The 16069-nt window shown below is 41.9% G+C and overlaps 1 protein-coding gene across 7 annotated transcripts in view; it reads right to left on the bottom strand.

The window, feature by feature from the left end:
• Positions 1–16069, bottom strand: part of Sh3kbp1 (SH3 domain containing kinase binding protein 1) — a 361003-nt gene that overhangs the window by 174834 nt on the left and 170100 nt on the right. For all 7 annotated transcript variants that reach the window (XM_055615757.1, XM_055615760.1, XM_055615759.1 and 4 more), the window contains exon 4: positions 11756–11859. In XM_055615757.1, the coding sequence (XP_055471732.1) occupies positions 11756–11859 (104 nt within the window). The remainder of the gene's footprint in view (positions 1–11755; positions 11860–16069) is intronic.

Here is a 16069-nt window from a genome sequence, read left to right as displayed (position 1 = left end):
GGGCTCTGTGTCGTACCAAGGGTTCATAGCCTTTGCCCCTGGATCTAGGCCTCTGCCACTCTGCTAACTCAAGGCTCCATGACTGTGACCCCAAAGCAAACCCTACCAATGGTTCACAGCTAGGAACAAGGCAGTTTCCAACTAATGTTGTTTGAGACAGGCTGAGGACAGATAGCTGCTGTCCCAGTACAACTTCCATGTCTCTATAGTGAATAGCCTTTCTGTGAGTTTAGTGCTTGAGGAAGGAAGTTCTCGATCTTAGCCAAATTGGCAACTGAGGAAACAACAGAGTAAATTTTAACACCCACCCACTCAGCTGTTGCAGACATCACCTACATTTGTTAATCAGGGGAGATGTCCGGGGATGAAAGGGTGAAATGCTTTCCCCTTGGTACTTACCCTCTCTGAACAAGTCCTATGTAACATCATTGCTTTTTTTTTTTCCTTACCTATCAGTTGAATGAGGAATGGAATAAAGGCTCACCAAATCTAAAGTCTACCTGAGAGTAGAAGCAGCCACACAGAAAAAAAGAAAAAGAAATCCACTTAAGGGTTGGAATCACCATTCTCGATCGTTGACTGCTCTGTTATTGAAACCCCTTTCCGGAGCCGGCTAGTAGGGGAAACTGAGATGGAGCAGGGCAGGGGTGGGATGAGATGCACAGGAGCCAATGAAGTCAGTTTCATAGTCTCCAGGGCAGGTCTCTTTCCAGAGAAGAAAACAGGCATATAAAACTCTAAGGCTTAAACTTTAACATTTCCAGAAACTTCCTCATTTTTTTCCCCCAAAACAATTGGGGCTAGGGAGATAATTCAGTGGGTCTGAGTGCTTGCTCTACAGCTATGAGGATGGATGCTAGAATCATTACTACCCAAGTAAGGTCCACATCACTGTAATCCAGCATTTGGGGGGAGGAAACAGCCAGGTCCCAATAACTCCCTAGCTAGCCAAAACACTGTAAGCTTCTGGTTCTGCAGGGGACTCTCCCAAGGCAGTAAGTTACAGAGTGACAGAGCCAGACATCTGACACCCTGCTCTGGATGCCACACACATACCCACAGGCATGCACACATACACACTCACTCACATGTGCCACAAAAAAAGACCCCACATGCTCTTCCAGAAGAAATGATATAAGAATATCAATACTAGCGATGTTTCCTCCACGGGAAAGAGAATAAAGGTATTTGGTAAAATGGCACAACGCTAGAAAAACTAAAAGATCATTTACTAAGTTTCTTTAATGTTGAAATGTAATTGAACTCTTAACATTATAAAAGGTCAGTTTTGAAAGCCACACCTCTATAAACAAACAGGATATTTTTATTAATCCAGAAAAGTCCTACATGCCCTTCCCCAGTCAATCACTAATCTTATTTCAATCACTTTTGATTGGTTTTTATTTTCTACAACTTCATATAAACACACAATAACATAGTTTAGTTGCATGAGGAGTGTTTAAAAATAAACCTTGGGGCTGGAGAGAGGGCTCAGTGGTTAAGAGCACTGACTGCTTTTCCTGAGTTCAATGTCCAGCAACTACATGGTGGCTCACAACCATCTCTAATGAGATCTGGTGTCCTCTTCTGGTGTTCGGTGAAAACAGAGCATTCACATATATAAAAATAAATAAAAATGTTAAAAAGAGAAGAAGCTTTGTTTCTAGAAGACATTTTCCTATCAGTGGAATTAAAGAAGAAATGTTTTAAAGGGCCACTTCCTGAACATACAGACACCTGCATTATTTTCTATTGTAATTTAGGACTTGCATTATCCAAGTCCTAAATTCCTAGTCAGTAATTTCCTGTAATTTCTGCTTTCTAGGTAGGTTCAAAGAGTTTATCCATGCAGGAGTGTTCATTCTTATTCCTTCCCCTATTTCCTTTGGGAAAAGCCTCTTTAATAAGAAGGGGCCTTAAAAAGAGGTATCCATAGTATCATTGAAAAGGAAACAGATTTTTAAAAATGGAATCTCTATGTAAGGCTTACACAAGACAGAACCATATCCATGATTTTCAAATGAGTAGAAAGGGTATTAGAGCCAGAGCCCAGCATGCAGAGCGTGGAGGCAAGAGGATCCTAAATCCAAGGCTAGCCTGGACCTTTCAGCCAGTTCCTGACTGTCCTGAAAGTTAGAGGAAGAGAGGATCTGGGGTTTCTGGCAGGGGAGGGGTTCTCAAACTGTGGTTCACATATCACATATTTACCTTAAGACTCATAACAGTATCAAAATTACAGTGATGAAGCAGCAAGGAGATACTGTTATGGTTGGGGGTCAGCACAACATGAAGAACGGGATTAAAGGGTCCCAGAATTAGGGAGACTGAGAGCCACTGTTGTAGGGCTTCTAGAGGCATCCTTTAGCAAAGCACCATGGTCTCATCCTTTCCAACAGACACAACTATTCCACAGAACCCCAGATTCCCAAAGAACTCTGACAAGGCCTTACCATCATTCCAACTTGAAAATATGACAAAGAGGAAAGTAAATGAGTAAGATAATCTTTATGATAAACCAAGACAGTGCAAGTTTTATCTTGCCACCTTCTCCATGTGAGAAAATTGCCTATGAAGAGGACTTTGCCTTAAAAAAAAAAACCCAGGGAAGAAACCTTTAAATGATGTCTCCTTGAAAGTTCAGTGTAGCATCCTGCAGCTTTTCTATCAACCTCTCTTAACCGCACTCACCAGCCTCTGCTTCATATAAGCCACATTCAGGCCAAACAACTGTTCCTGGGCCACATCTTCTTTACCCTCCATGAGGAGTTCCTCTTTCACTTCCTTGCTCATTTGTCAGTTCCATCATGAGTCACTCTTTTCTGATGCTTAGCTTCTTGCAGCACTCTCCACAAGTAAACTGAACCTGTTTCAGTGGGCACATTCTTTTCAATAAATATCCGAGTCTCTATTAAAAAGCTTCTCTCATGTTGTAAGCATTGAAATATTTGAGAAATTTCATAGCTATGCAAATCTACCACAAATATGTCTGAACTTACTTTCTTTTACATAGTTGTGGCCTGCACTGTACTCTGATGATTCAAATGTAACTACTTTCTTTTCTTCCCTTGTTGTTGCTGTTATTATTTGAGATAGGATTTCACATAGCCTAGGACTGCCTTTTCATACTTGCTGTTGGAGCTAAGGATGGCCTCTAATAACTGATCCTCCTACTTCTACTAACCAAGTGCTGGGGTTATAGACATATATCACTACACCCAGCTTCCCTTCCCTTCTAAACATGGCATCCTTCTCCATAATATGACCACTTCAGTAGCTGTATATTCACTAGGAAAGCAGAAGTGTTCACTACTATGCTAAACAGAGGACCACTGCAGAACAGCCTTAGCTATTTAGATGATCAAATTGAAGTACTAACAATTTTTTAATTAATATTGCCTCTTTAAATAAGACACAGGAGTGCATCTAAAGTAATGCGACCTTAATGGGGGGAAATGGAGGCACGTTTGGATCATGTATTAACCAATCAGCTTTTTAATAAAAGTCAGCAATTTTTAGTATATGTGCTGAGAAAGAGAACACTGAATTTGATGTCAAGTCTCTTGAGCAAGACTGAAAGGAGGAGTAAGCGCCCATCCACCCACACACAGGTTTATCTGACTGAGTAAAAGCACTAAAGCATTTCAAGAGCCTGCTTAACGGGAGATGAGTGATTCCAATCTCCTTCTATGGGCATAAGAAGAAGAATGCAGACAGTTTTTGAACATATTATCATCTTGGCAAACCACAAAGCCAGGTCAAGCTTTAACTCAGAGTCTGCAGCCTTCAGTCGCCAGGGAGCCTGACTAGGAAACATGGAGAACTGCCTCCAAAATTAATCACAAAAAGAGCACATGAAAACAAAAAATTCAGAATATTACTCAAGTCATCACTGTGAGAGATTTTTTGAAATAAGCTACATTTAACACAGGAAAAGAAGAAAAGAAAGAAAGAAGTTCCTTCCTTAGAGTCCAGATAACATAAGAAAAACCCAAACTAAACTAAAGCAAATCAAAACAGAAGCTGCATGGCAGCCTTCAAAAAACAAAACAAAACAAAAAAAAAAAAAAAAAAAGAAAAAAAGAAAAAGAAAACTCCACAGGACCCCAGATTCTGCTTCTGGTGACCTTGTGCCCACAACATGTCTGTTCATCTGCACTTAGAACCCCACCAGCATTTCTCTGTCTTCTCCACTCTGAAGCAAAATGACCCAAGTGTACATTTACAATGATGTATTTAAAAATCGCAATCTGCATAGGGAAAAAAAGAAAAGTCAATCAGTCTAGGAATTTAGAACGTACCAGTCTGTTTCTAAATTGACAGCTTCGTTTCTTTAAGTTGGCCATGATGGCCCCCCCCCCCCTCCCCCCGAGCCAAGCTGAGAATGCTCCAGCCAGGAGGCAGAAGGGGCATGGGAGGCTCTTTAGCACAACCTCCACTTTGTCCACTCCAGCACTAGCCCTTGCTTTTGGTTTGTTTGTTTGTTTGTTTGTTTGTTTGTTTTTGTTTTGTTTTTCAAGACAGGGTTTCTCTGTGTAGCGTTGGCTGTCCTGGACTCCCTTTGCAGACCAGGCTGACATTGAACTCACAGAGATCCACCTGCCTCTGCCTCCCTGAGTATTGGGATTACATGCGTGTGCCGTAGAGCCCGGCTTATCCCTTGCTCTCTTCCTTCCCCAAGGTTAATGGCTGCAGGCTGGTAGTTAATCTCTGCCAGACAAGTGTGCTGTTCTTTCTCCTATCACCGGCCCAAAGTTATTCACAAAACTTTTAGGCCGACCAGGGGCATGTGCTTGGTTGCATAGTGTAAAAACAGGTACGTGAAGAGAAAGTTAGTGCTAAGAAAGGATAAATGTAACAATTTCAAGGTTAAAAGAAAAACAGCTGCCACGCTGAAAAAAAAAATAGAGCTGGGGAGGTATAGAACTTCAGAACGATAGTATAGCTCAATTGCTTCATTTACATTGCTACTGATCCTCTTTAAAGACGTCAGTCAGATCATAGAGGATATACCATGGGTATGCAAAACAAGAGGCTCAAACAAGCAACACACACAGGGAAAAGGTCTTGGAACCACACACACATACACACTCATCCATACACATATATACATAAATATATACATACATACATATATACACACATATACATACATATATACATACATACATGGATACATACAATATTGGATATAGGCATGTCACTGTATTAAAACACTGTGTCCAACAGGAACATATATTCTGATACTTAAGTTAATATTAGATATTAAGATATGCATATATAATTTTTAAAATTCTGTGACTCAATTTTTTTTTCTAACAACTAGCCTCCATTGTCAAAATTCAAACAGCTGTTTGTCAGAGAAAAAAAATAGGCGTGTTTTCTCTCTGGAGCCCCTCTTTCCTCCAGCCTCTGCTCTTTCCAGGTCTGGTCTCCACTCTCATTTTTCTCTGCATTCCCTCTCCCCTGCCTTTTTCTCTCTCTTCAGCCACTTCTGCTGTCTATTCTATTTCCTCTTCTGAGTTATATTTAAGCATCTTCCCTAGGGTCCTCCTTGTTGTTGAGCTTCTTTAGGTCTGAAGATTTTAGTATGTTTATCCTATATTACAGGGTTAATATCCATTTATAAGTAAGTATATACTGTATGTGTCTCTCTGCTTCTGGGATACCTCACTCAGGATGATCTTTTCTAGTTCCCACCGTTTGCCTAAAAATTTCATGATTTCCTTGTTTTTAATTGCTAAGTAGTATTCCATTGTGTAAACGTACCACACTTTCTGTATCCATTCCTCCACTGAGGGACATCTAGGTTGTTTCTTTATTATAACTATTACAATAAAGCTGCTATGAACATAGTTGAGCAAATGTCCTTTTTGAATGGTAGGGCATATTTTAGGTATATGCCTAGGAGTGGTGCAGGTAGATCTTGAGGTAGCACTATTTCTAATTGTCTGAAAAAGTGCCAGATTGATTTCCAAAGTGGTTGTACAAGTTTGCACTCCCACCAGCAGTGGAGGAGGGTTCCCCTTTCTCCACCTCCTCTCCAGCATGTGTTCTCACTTGTGTTTTTGATCTTAGCCATTCTGATAGGTCAGAGTCATTTTGATTTGCATTTCTCTGATGACTAAGGATATTGAGCATTTCTTTAAGTGCTTCTTGGCCATTCAAGATTCCTCTGTTGAGCATCTCTATGACAAGCTGGAGACCTAGATAGGGTAAGCTTCTGGAAGGATATGGGGGTGACCGTAGCTGGGATCCCTAGTAGCAGTTGGCCACCCTCTAACTAGACAGGACTCCTAGTGATAGTAAGGGAACACCAACACACCCACAAAAACTGCAAGCCAAAATTTACCCTACCTACAAGATGTGCAGAGATAAAGATAGAGCAGGGATTGAGGGAATGCCTAACCAATGCCTGGCCCAACCTGAGACCCACCCCATGAGAGACAGCCAACCCTTGACACTAATAACAATACTCTGCTACGCTTGCAGATGGGAGCCTAGCAGAGCTGTCCTCTGAGAGTCCCTGCCTAGCAATGGATCACCACAGATGCTGAGACTCACAGCCAAACATTAGGCGAGGCGTAGGGTATCTTGTGGAAAAGTGTGAGATAGGAAAGAAAGACCTGGAGGTGCCAGGAGCTCCACAAGAAGATAAATACAGCCAACTAACCAGGGCCCAGGGGGGCTTGAGGAGACTGAAACACTAACCAAAGACCTTGCACGAACTGGACCTAGGCCTCTTACACAGATGTAGCAGATGGGCAGCTTAGTCTTCATGTGGGTTCTCTAGTAAGGGGAGCAGGTGTTGTCTCTGACATGTACTATGTTGTCTTTTCTCTGATCATTCCTCCCTGGTGGGGCTGCCTAGGCAGGCCACAGGGGAAAGGAACTTGCTCAGTCCTGATGCAACTTGATGAACGGTGGTGGGTAGGTAGTGGGTGCTGGCTCCCCTTATCTGAATAATAGGTAAGGGGGCTAGGGAAAGAAGGAGGGAGGGTGGGAATGGGAGGAGAGGAGGGAGGGGCCTAAGATTGGGATGTAAAGTGAATAAATAAAAATTTTAAAAATAGGTGTGCATTTTCATGAATACAACTCAACACTATTAATCAATGGCTATAATTATAATATGCACATATGCAACATGTTGCACTTTTAAAAATTCATTTTATTTATTTATGTGTAGGAGGGTTTTGTCTTCATGTATGGCTATGTACTAAGTGCATGCCTAGTGCCCTTCGAGGCCAGAAGAGGACATTGGTTCCCTTGGGACAGGAGTTATGGATGGTTGCAGGGCATCATGTGGGTGCTGGGAACTGAACCCAGGTTCTCTGGAAAGAGCAGGCCAGTGCTCTTAATCATTGAGTCATTTCTCCAGCCCCAAATTGTTATGCTTTCATTAACAGACGGGTTGATTCAACAGTGTCACAAAGCTTTTATTGTTTTCTTACCTTCATCTGTACCTATGATTTAAAGGCCTTTGTTTACTCAGGACACTTTTTTTCAGTCTAGTCCAGTAAAATCATAAGAAGAGATGTCTATAAGGCTATACATCATTCATCATTAGAGAAAAGGACAAATCTCCACCTACCAATAATGGCAAAAACATCTGTGAGATCTCAAATCAACTGAAACAATAGAGAAGTCTTGATACACTTTTGAAAGTACATATGAAAAGACTAGCCTTCAGACTCTATGGCTTTCCCCCTTTCCCCCCCTTTTTCGTGTTTAAGCAAACTGCAAGTGCAGTCTAGAATCCAGCTGGAAGTGAGCATAAAAGACCCTGGTATTGCAGGGGGTGGCTCATGGTTCATGTCTTTTAGGTGAATCTAGTCACAAGTATAGGAATTGTACCTCTCGGACAATCCATAGTCCCTTTTCCTCACAGCCGACAAGCAAATATGTTCAGTATTTCTTAGAAATGTATTCATCATGTTTCCTGTTCTTGATTTGTGTTCTTAAAGCATTATTATGACAGTAAGGGAAAAATCATCTTCTATGACAAGGCCATTTTCAATTCTTGCTCCCTTCAATACTGGATCACATGCATATAGATCTGTTTCACATGATTATATCCTAGCATATGCAATTTTGTGTTCTGATCTGCTCATTTATTTTGAAAAAAAAAACTGTTTTTATAGTTCCATTTATTCACTTATTCAGCAAGCATTTACCAAGGTACATATTAGGATTCAGGCACTATTCCAGGTACTACAAATACAAAGACAGATAAAAGCAACGTCTTTGCCACTGAAAAACTCTCAGTGTAGAGAAATAGAACCAATAATTATAATGCAAAACATGGTAATAAATACATATTTGAAGGGCTCTGTGTGAACCATCTCAATGGCTTTTTGTCTTCTAGCTGGATAATACAACTTAATTCCTTCCCTTGATTACTTTTCGTTATTACAAACACTGTTACAATTAACATGTTCCCTGTGTACAATTTTGCTAACAATTTTCTGCAGATAAATTCTTAGGAATAAGATCAGAGTCACAGTTTTCTTCATATTTTATAGCTATTGACATACCTTCACGTACATATCACATAAAGTCATCACAGTAAATGTTTCCTTTGGGTGAGCTGAAACACACTAATTATCATCTTCCTTTGAATTTTAACAAATGGCAGGGTGTGATATTTTCACATAGTCAAAATTTTTTTTTTCTCCAGGGCCAGACATGGTAATCCATGCCTGTAACCCAACACTCAGGAGACTAAGGCAGCAGGGGTCCAAGCTCAAAGCCGGCTTGTGCTACTCAGTGAATCCTTGGTTCAAAACAACAACACAAATTAAAGCACCATTCTCTGTTGTGGCATTTGTGTTTATGACAAGTTCATGTGGCACTGGCATTGTTCTAACAGCTTTCTAATATTTTTGTTTGTTTTTCGAGATACATTCTTACTATATTGCTCTGGCTGGCCTGGAACTTGCAATATAGGCCAGGGTGGCCTAAGACTCACAGAGATCTGCCTGCCTTTGCTTCTAAAGTTCTGGGATTAAAAGCATGTACCTTAATACACCTGTCACCCTAATATATTTTTCATATGTTACATTTATAACATTTTATAATTTACTACAGTTTTTTCCTATTTGTTGTTCTCTTTTTTTGTTTAATTACTCCAAATCATACACCAATTTTAACATGTTGATTAGTCACATCTACCTTTTTATCATAGAATTTCTTCCAGAAGTCTGATCTTAAGAAGTTTGTCCATCATTAAATAGATGTTCTGCTAAGCTGTCCATTAGTTTATTTCTCATTTAACTTTCAAGAAATGTTTCCTGTATGCCATGCTTGACGGCAGATATTCTTAAAGGCTGAGTAACAGATTAGCACAAATTACCCAGAACTTCGAAACAGACAAAGCACATTAGAAAGCACATCCGCCCAGTGCCTCATTAGCTGCTTCTCTAGGAACACATACCTCTGCTGGATAAGTTAGAAACATGAAAGAAAGGCAGATGATTCTTCCCAGGCTGCAATAAAAACAAACTGACAGGCAGAGACGCAAATTGCATGTCCTCTGGAAAAGACAACCCAAAAGGTCTCAGTCTAATGGCTGGGCCAGTCACTGTACGGTTTAGCGCCTAAGTCAGCCATCCTCATCAAGTTCCTCATCTCTTCAAGTCTTTAGCAAAGCTTTGTTCTTTCCCAGTTCTCTTGCAGCCAGCCTTTCTGTCTTCTGCATCTTTTACTGGTGAGTTGAGGGCAGGTTAGGTTTTGATGGCTTCTGTGAGCAGTACTACCACTTGTACCCACAGGATATAGTTCACTTCTGGAACCCCTTACCTTTCACCCTGTTTTCTATAAACCAAGAGCTTCTGTTAAGTCAAGTGATAGCCAGGAAACATGCACAAGTGGAAAACCTCCTTTTCTATACAAAGAGCCAAATGTCGAACCAGAATGAATGATGAGGTTCTAAAGTCCAAGATACAAGATCCCCAAAACCTGAGGGAGACGATACCAAGTATCCAGCCACCGTCCCCAGTGTCTCTAGGAACATTCTACCAGTAAAGCTAGTTTAGGATAGATCGGAGCAAACATTCAAAGGAAAGTGGCAAAGGAGGCTGACAGTAGCCCCTGTCAATGGACCTTAGCACTGCCTGTGCTACATCTCTTGAGGGTCTTTGCTCCTGGACACCATAAAGTGATCAGGGTGATTAAGTGTGCTAATGTGTGAAGAACCTCATCACAGAGGTCATGGATTCCACACCAGAACAACAAGAGTACCGTTGAGAGCAAGGAAGTCCTGAGTGCATGTGTGTTGTTGACATGAACATGACCATGTCAAAAACCCCAACGCCTCAGACCCATGAAAGCGGCCAAATCTTCCCCAGCTGAGGCTCACAGAAATGACATTCTTTCTCTGAGTTGGAGTACAAATGTTGACAACGGGTGCAGAAAATGGCCACTGTAGCTTTCTTCCCCCTCCCCCGTGTTTATGGTCTGAAGTCTGTTCCACGACAGAAACTGTACCTACTGAGACTTGCTAGACCTGTCTTCTAGCTCAGCTGTATAAAATCACCCTGCCTCCTTCTTTCTCTGTATGCAATGACCCTGCCTCCTTGTCCAGCTGTGTACAATAATCCCCCTAACCCCGCTTTCCTGATCAACAGTGTGTAATACATATACCGAGTGAGTTTGGGTTTGGTTTGGGGAGGGTGGGGAGGGTGCAACTGTAGCTTCTCCATTAAAGAGTCCAGTCCACTCAATCCAAGATTGGATTGTGAGTCTTTACATTTGCCTTTTCTTCATCCCTTCGCCAGCCCTAGTCAAGGTTCTAGGACCTGAACCATGCAAGAACACAGCAAAGGAAAGAAAAAAAAAAAAAAAAAAAAAACCTTTCTCGTACCTATCACATGCTTGGTCTTCTCATAAACGCCACAAGCCACTTTCATTCTTTCTAAACGCAGTGTTCTCCACCGTGAAAAGTGAATCCTTATGGAGATGGATCCCTGTTACTGTGACCGTGCTGAGTCCATCATTAATGAAAGTAGATAGGAAATCTGATAACACAGCACTGAAATGTGATGACCACACATCTGACCCCCTACAGGGCCTAAACAAATTCCTCTAAAGGAACCAATTTCCCTCAAAGACTCAACTGGATGATCTTTAGAGTCCCTTTGAGTTTGACTATCTATTGCTAAGGCCAATAGGCCTGTGTACATGTGGTAAGGGACTCTTTGTGGTTCGGTACAGAGGTAAGTCTTTTTTTTTTCATGTTTTTTTTTCTTTTTCTGTCTTTTTTTAATTTTTATTATTAGTTACATTTTATTAACTCTGTATCCCAGCTGTATCCCACTCCATCATTCCCTCCCAATCCTACCCTCCCTCCCTCATCTCCTCCCTGCCCCTTTCCAAGTCCACTGATTGGGGTGGGGGATCTCCTCCCCTTCCATCTGACCCTGTTTTATCAGGTACCTTCAGGACTGGCTGCAAAGTCCTCCTCTGTGGCCTAGCAGGACTGTTCATCCCTTGGGGGGTGGGGAGGTCAAAGAGCCTATCATTGAGTTCTTGTCAGAAATACTCCCTGTTCCCCTTACTATGGGAAACCAATTGGTTACTGAGCTACCACGGGCTACATCCGAGCAGAGGTTCTAGGTTATACCTATGCATGGTCCTTGGTGGAGAATCAATCTCAGAAAAGACCCCTGTGCCCAGATATATTTGGTCCTTGTGGAGCTCCTATCAGAGGTAAGTCTTATAGCCACCTGAGGCAACAGTGTCCACTCAGCCACTCGCTTACCTCTCCCACAACCTCTATGATGTCCCCGACTTTCAGCTCAAGCTCATCATCATTCTGGGGCAGGTAGCTGAACGCCACCTGGCATCGGCGTCTTCGTCGCTCTCCTGGATGGAAAGAAGGAAAAGATTTAGATACAGTTCTTGTCCCATATTCTCATCCTAAGGTTTTAAAGAGAGGCTTCCTAGGCATGCAGGCAAAGTAAGCCGATTTGTCTCAAATATGCTTTCCAGGGCATAGCTAGAGGCACAGCAGCCCTGGTCTCTTAGAGAGGCGTTAGAAAGCAGAGCAATGCTTCTTGGTTTTTGAAAAGCTGCTGGGTCAGAAACCCATAGACATGAGAAACTGATCCATTGGTGCAGAAGGCACAAACCCCACCCTGGAGCACTGGAGCACTGGAGCACGGCGTTGCCTTAAACGCACTTCCATAGATGGCACTTTCTATTTGCTGCTGTTGATTTTCAATGAAAGCTGATGTGATATGCTAAAGAAACAAGAATGGTCTACTTCTGATGCTAGCAAGGCAAAGAGTACTTCCCCCAAGTGTGCAGAGCAAACCAGAAAGTGGCCTGGCCTTTCTCTTCTTAATCGTCACCCTTTCAACACACTGGCCCTCAAGCCTGATAACCCAAAGCCAATTTGATTTCTGCTATTCTTGGTACAATTTCAAAAGTCCCACAAGGTTCAACATAGCCGTTTGTGTCCCAGGGGATGCATTAGCAAGATGCCTGGCTGCTTCCACAGAACCAACCCAGGCAAGTCAAGGTGAAAAGTCAGAGTCATACATCACTTAGAGGACACTCAGGGTTACACCATGTCATTTCCACAATGGGTTCCACCGGGGGCTCTCTGACTTGGAGCTGGTACAAATACAAATGTTACCATGTAAAGAACATCCATTCATCCTATGTGCATTGTGGGTACCAAAAAAAAAAACAAAAAACAAAAACCATGCATGTGGGATGACATGCAAGAGTGGTGGGGGAAAGCCAGAGAGAGGTGTATGAGGACTAAGGCCTGAGATGGGCATTGCTCAGAGGTTTGCTGCTCACAGCTGAGCACCTTGTACCATTCCTTCATGCTGCATGGCCTAGAAAATGAACAGCATCAATGACTTCAAAGAAGTGCATTCAGAGAGTCAGCATTATTTCTGGATACTGCCTCTGGAGACTCTTATTCTTTTCTAAGCTTTTCCCTGAAAAAGGAAGTCCCTGTGGGGGTGATTACAGGGCACATTAGCCCTACCCCCAGCATGACATCACACAAAGGGGAAGGTGCTGAAACTACGTCTGTGGGCTCAATGATCAATATCTCTCAAAAGCTGGTGGCCTAGTTCTTGCTTTCATTTTCCTCTCTGTCTCTACCACCCTAAGGAAGAACAGGATTGAGCACAAAGAAGAGGGCAGAAGTTCAGAATCAATATCTTGTCTAATCACATCTTTAGCTACTACACTAATTATCCCCACCTTTTTGCACAAAATTACAAGCTATGGAATCTTAGTAAGGACAAACTCAAAGCTCACAGGTACATTCTAGGCTGGAAATGTGTCCTATCAGCTGACTGAGCCACATAACCTTGTAAGGAAGGCCTGGATTGTCTTCGCATGGGCCAAAGGACCCACTTGCATATTGCTTCTCCAAAGAACAAGGCTAGAGGACTGGTCTCCCACTGCAAAGCGTACTGTCACAGAGCTGGATATAATGGGACACATCTGTAACTCCAGAGCTCAGAAGGCTGAGGCAGGAGGATCCTAAGTTTCAGGCCAGTGTAGGTTATTTAGTAAAACCTTATTTCAAAAACAAAAACAAAACAAACCCTGACAAAAGCACAGGAAAACCAAACAAACAAAAACAAAAAACCAAGTACTGGACACTAAAAGACACAGAGTTATCATTCTAGAAAAAAAAAAAAAAAAAAAAAAACTTCCAGGTGACATGGCAATCACGGTAATCCTCTCTTGGCCCCTGCCCCATAGACACCCTTTGGGATGAAGTTTTACAGGTTTGTAATCTGTCATTTTCTAGTTTGTCTTATATTTTATTTAATTGCAGGGGTGAGAGAACTATACATCCACCACAGTGTGCATATGGGGCTCAGAGAACAACCCAGGGAGGTCAGTTCCCCTTCTACCACGCAGATCCTGGGTTTGAGCTGAAGTTACAAGCTTAGTGGCTGGTACCCTTACGCACTGAGCCATCACACCAGCACCCCCATTCTCTATTTCTATGCTGAAATGAACTCTGAAGACACGACTCTTAGCATGAAGTGAAATCATAAAGGTCTGAAAACTGATATAATCACAGAAGCTTCCAAATCCAGACCAAGGTGACTTAACATAAAAAACGCCAGAGGTTCTAGCTAAAGCCATAACATTTAGATATAATTTTAAAGGGAAGGGGAGAGCAGATTGTATGTGAAATGAAGTAGTTAAGTGGAATACCGTGGACTGAAAGGCTTAAGTAGGGAGGGATGCAAGATTAATGGGGAAGACAAGGAATTAGGGAGGAGGCAAACCCAAATGAAGAGTATATCACAGGTCATATGGAAGCCTGTTACTCATAACCAACTTTAAAGAATGAGTGGAAGGATAGTAAAACACATGTAAAGTTAAAGAAGTGGGGGGGGGGGAATCCTGAGGATTAAAGGGTTAATCGGGGATGCGGAGGAGGAAGAGGAGAGAGCAGCAGGTACTGGGTAGTTCAATCAAAATGAAGAATCTATGAAAAAAAAACTTTATGGAAACTCACTAGTTAGTGAACAAGTTTTAAAATATAACATTTTAAAAAAAGAATTGTTCTGTATGGGTGGACGCAGAGGAAATAGATTATCCAATGAAAATCACAGTACAAGGCAAGGGATATCTCCATGTAAGTTCTGGGTTAGGGTGGTCCCGGAGGTCTCCAAAGCCACCCAGACTAGGGTCATTGGCCTTGATTATCCTCTATAACTACATGGTTAGTTCCTTATTGCCGAAGGCACCACATCCTCGCACTAGCTTTCCCAGTACCAGAAGATGTTATGCAGGCTGCTGTGGGAAGAAAGACCCAATGTCTTCTTCCAGCCTTGTCTAAGACCTACCTGCATCCCAGGTGCACATACATAACACTCAGGCACGTGCGTGCACACACACACACACACACACACACACACACACACACACACACACAAAACCAATATAAAACCAAATGAATAAATGTTCTTTTAATTTAAAATGCAGCACCTAGCCCAACACTGTACAAATGGCAAAGGCCATGGTGATATATTCTTAGAGAAAAGATTATTCCAACAGATTCAGGACTAGAATGAAATCATCTGGCTTCACCTCAACTAAATCTGTGCATTAGAAACCATAAAGGCTTACATGGTACCAAAAGAATGATGCATTCACTAATTTCCCTTTGTCAGGCTAGTCAGTGTTTCTTAAATGGTTCTGAGGAGGTTACTTAACTGGTGTCATAAAATCCTATAATGCTCTCTGTCAACATACCAAGAAAAGCCCTAGAGGGCACAAATAAAAGAGTCAGAGGCAGCTGACTTGAACCTATGTAGAAAGTCTTATTGTCCCTAGAACAGACTAGCTCATGACCATCTCTTCCTTTGAAGAATTTCTTCATTTCTTTGTTTGATCCAGGGACTGTCTAGATAGTCCAGACTAGCCTCAAATCTATGACCCTCCTGTCTTTGCCTTCCAAATGTTGGGATTCCAGGCATGGGCCATCACACCTCTTGATAGCCATATCATTGTATGTCAACCACATGAGTTACAAATAAAAGAGCTGAGATGAGCAACCAACCATTTTGCAAAAGAAAAGATTGTGATTTACTCAGAATCACTAAGCAGGATTTCCTCGGCGTGTCTCTCTCCAGTCCCAGATGAACTGAATCAATTCACTAGTCCCAAAATTCCCTGCTATCTATATTAGCTGCTTCCTGGAACACTGTGACATTGCCCCAACTCTTCACTCTGGCTTTCATTAGAAATCTCCTGAACTGTAGGCCTCTTGTTTTTCTGGGCTTCGGCTCTGCATAGCATTGACCTGAACTTGAGTGCTGGTTTCACAACCCAGTGTGGGTATAAAGCGGAACACAAAGTTGGAATAAATTATATTTCAACTGCATTCACCTGTCATAACATAAGAAGTTTCAGGGTGTCTCAACCATTTTTTTCTTGTCCTACTGTTTCTCTGACATTTACTAGTGAATCATGACCTTCCTTGAAAAGGTAGTACAATGACATCACTTCATTTTGAGTTCTTCTTCTCTTTCTTTTTCTTCTTCTTCTTCTTCTTCTTCTTCTTCTTCTTCTTCTTCTTCTT

This window comes from Psammomys obesus, unplaced genomic scaffold (assembly GCF_907164565.1).
Source record: "Psammomys obesus unplaced genomic scaffold, mPsaObe1.curated_primary_1811, whole genome shotgun sequence".
Lineage (NCBI taxonomy): Eukaryota > Metazoa > Chordata > Mammalia > Rodentia > Muridae > Psammomys > Psammomys obesus.
This window is presented reverse-complemented; position numbering and strand designations above follow the sequence as displayed.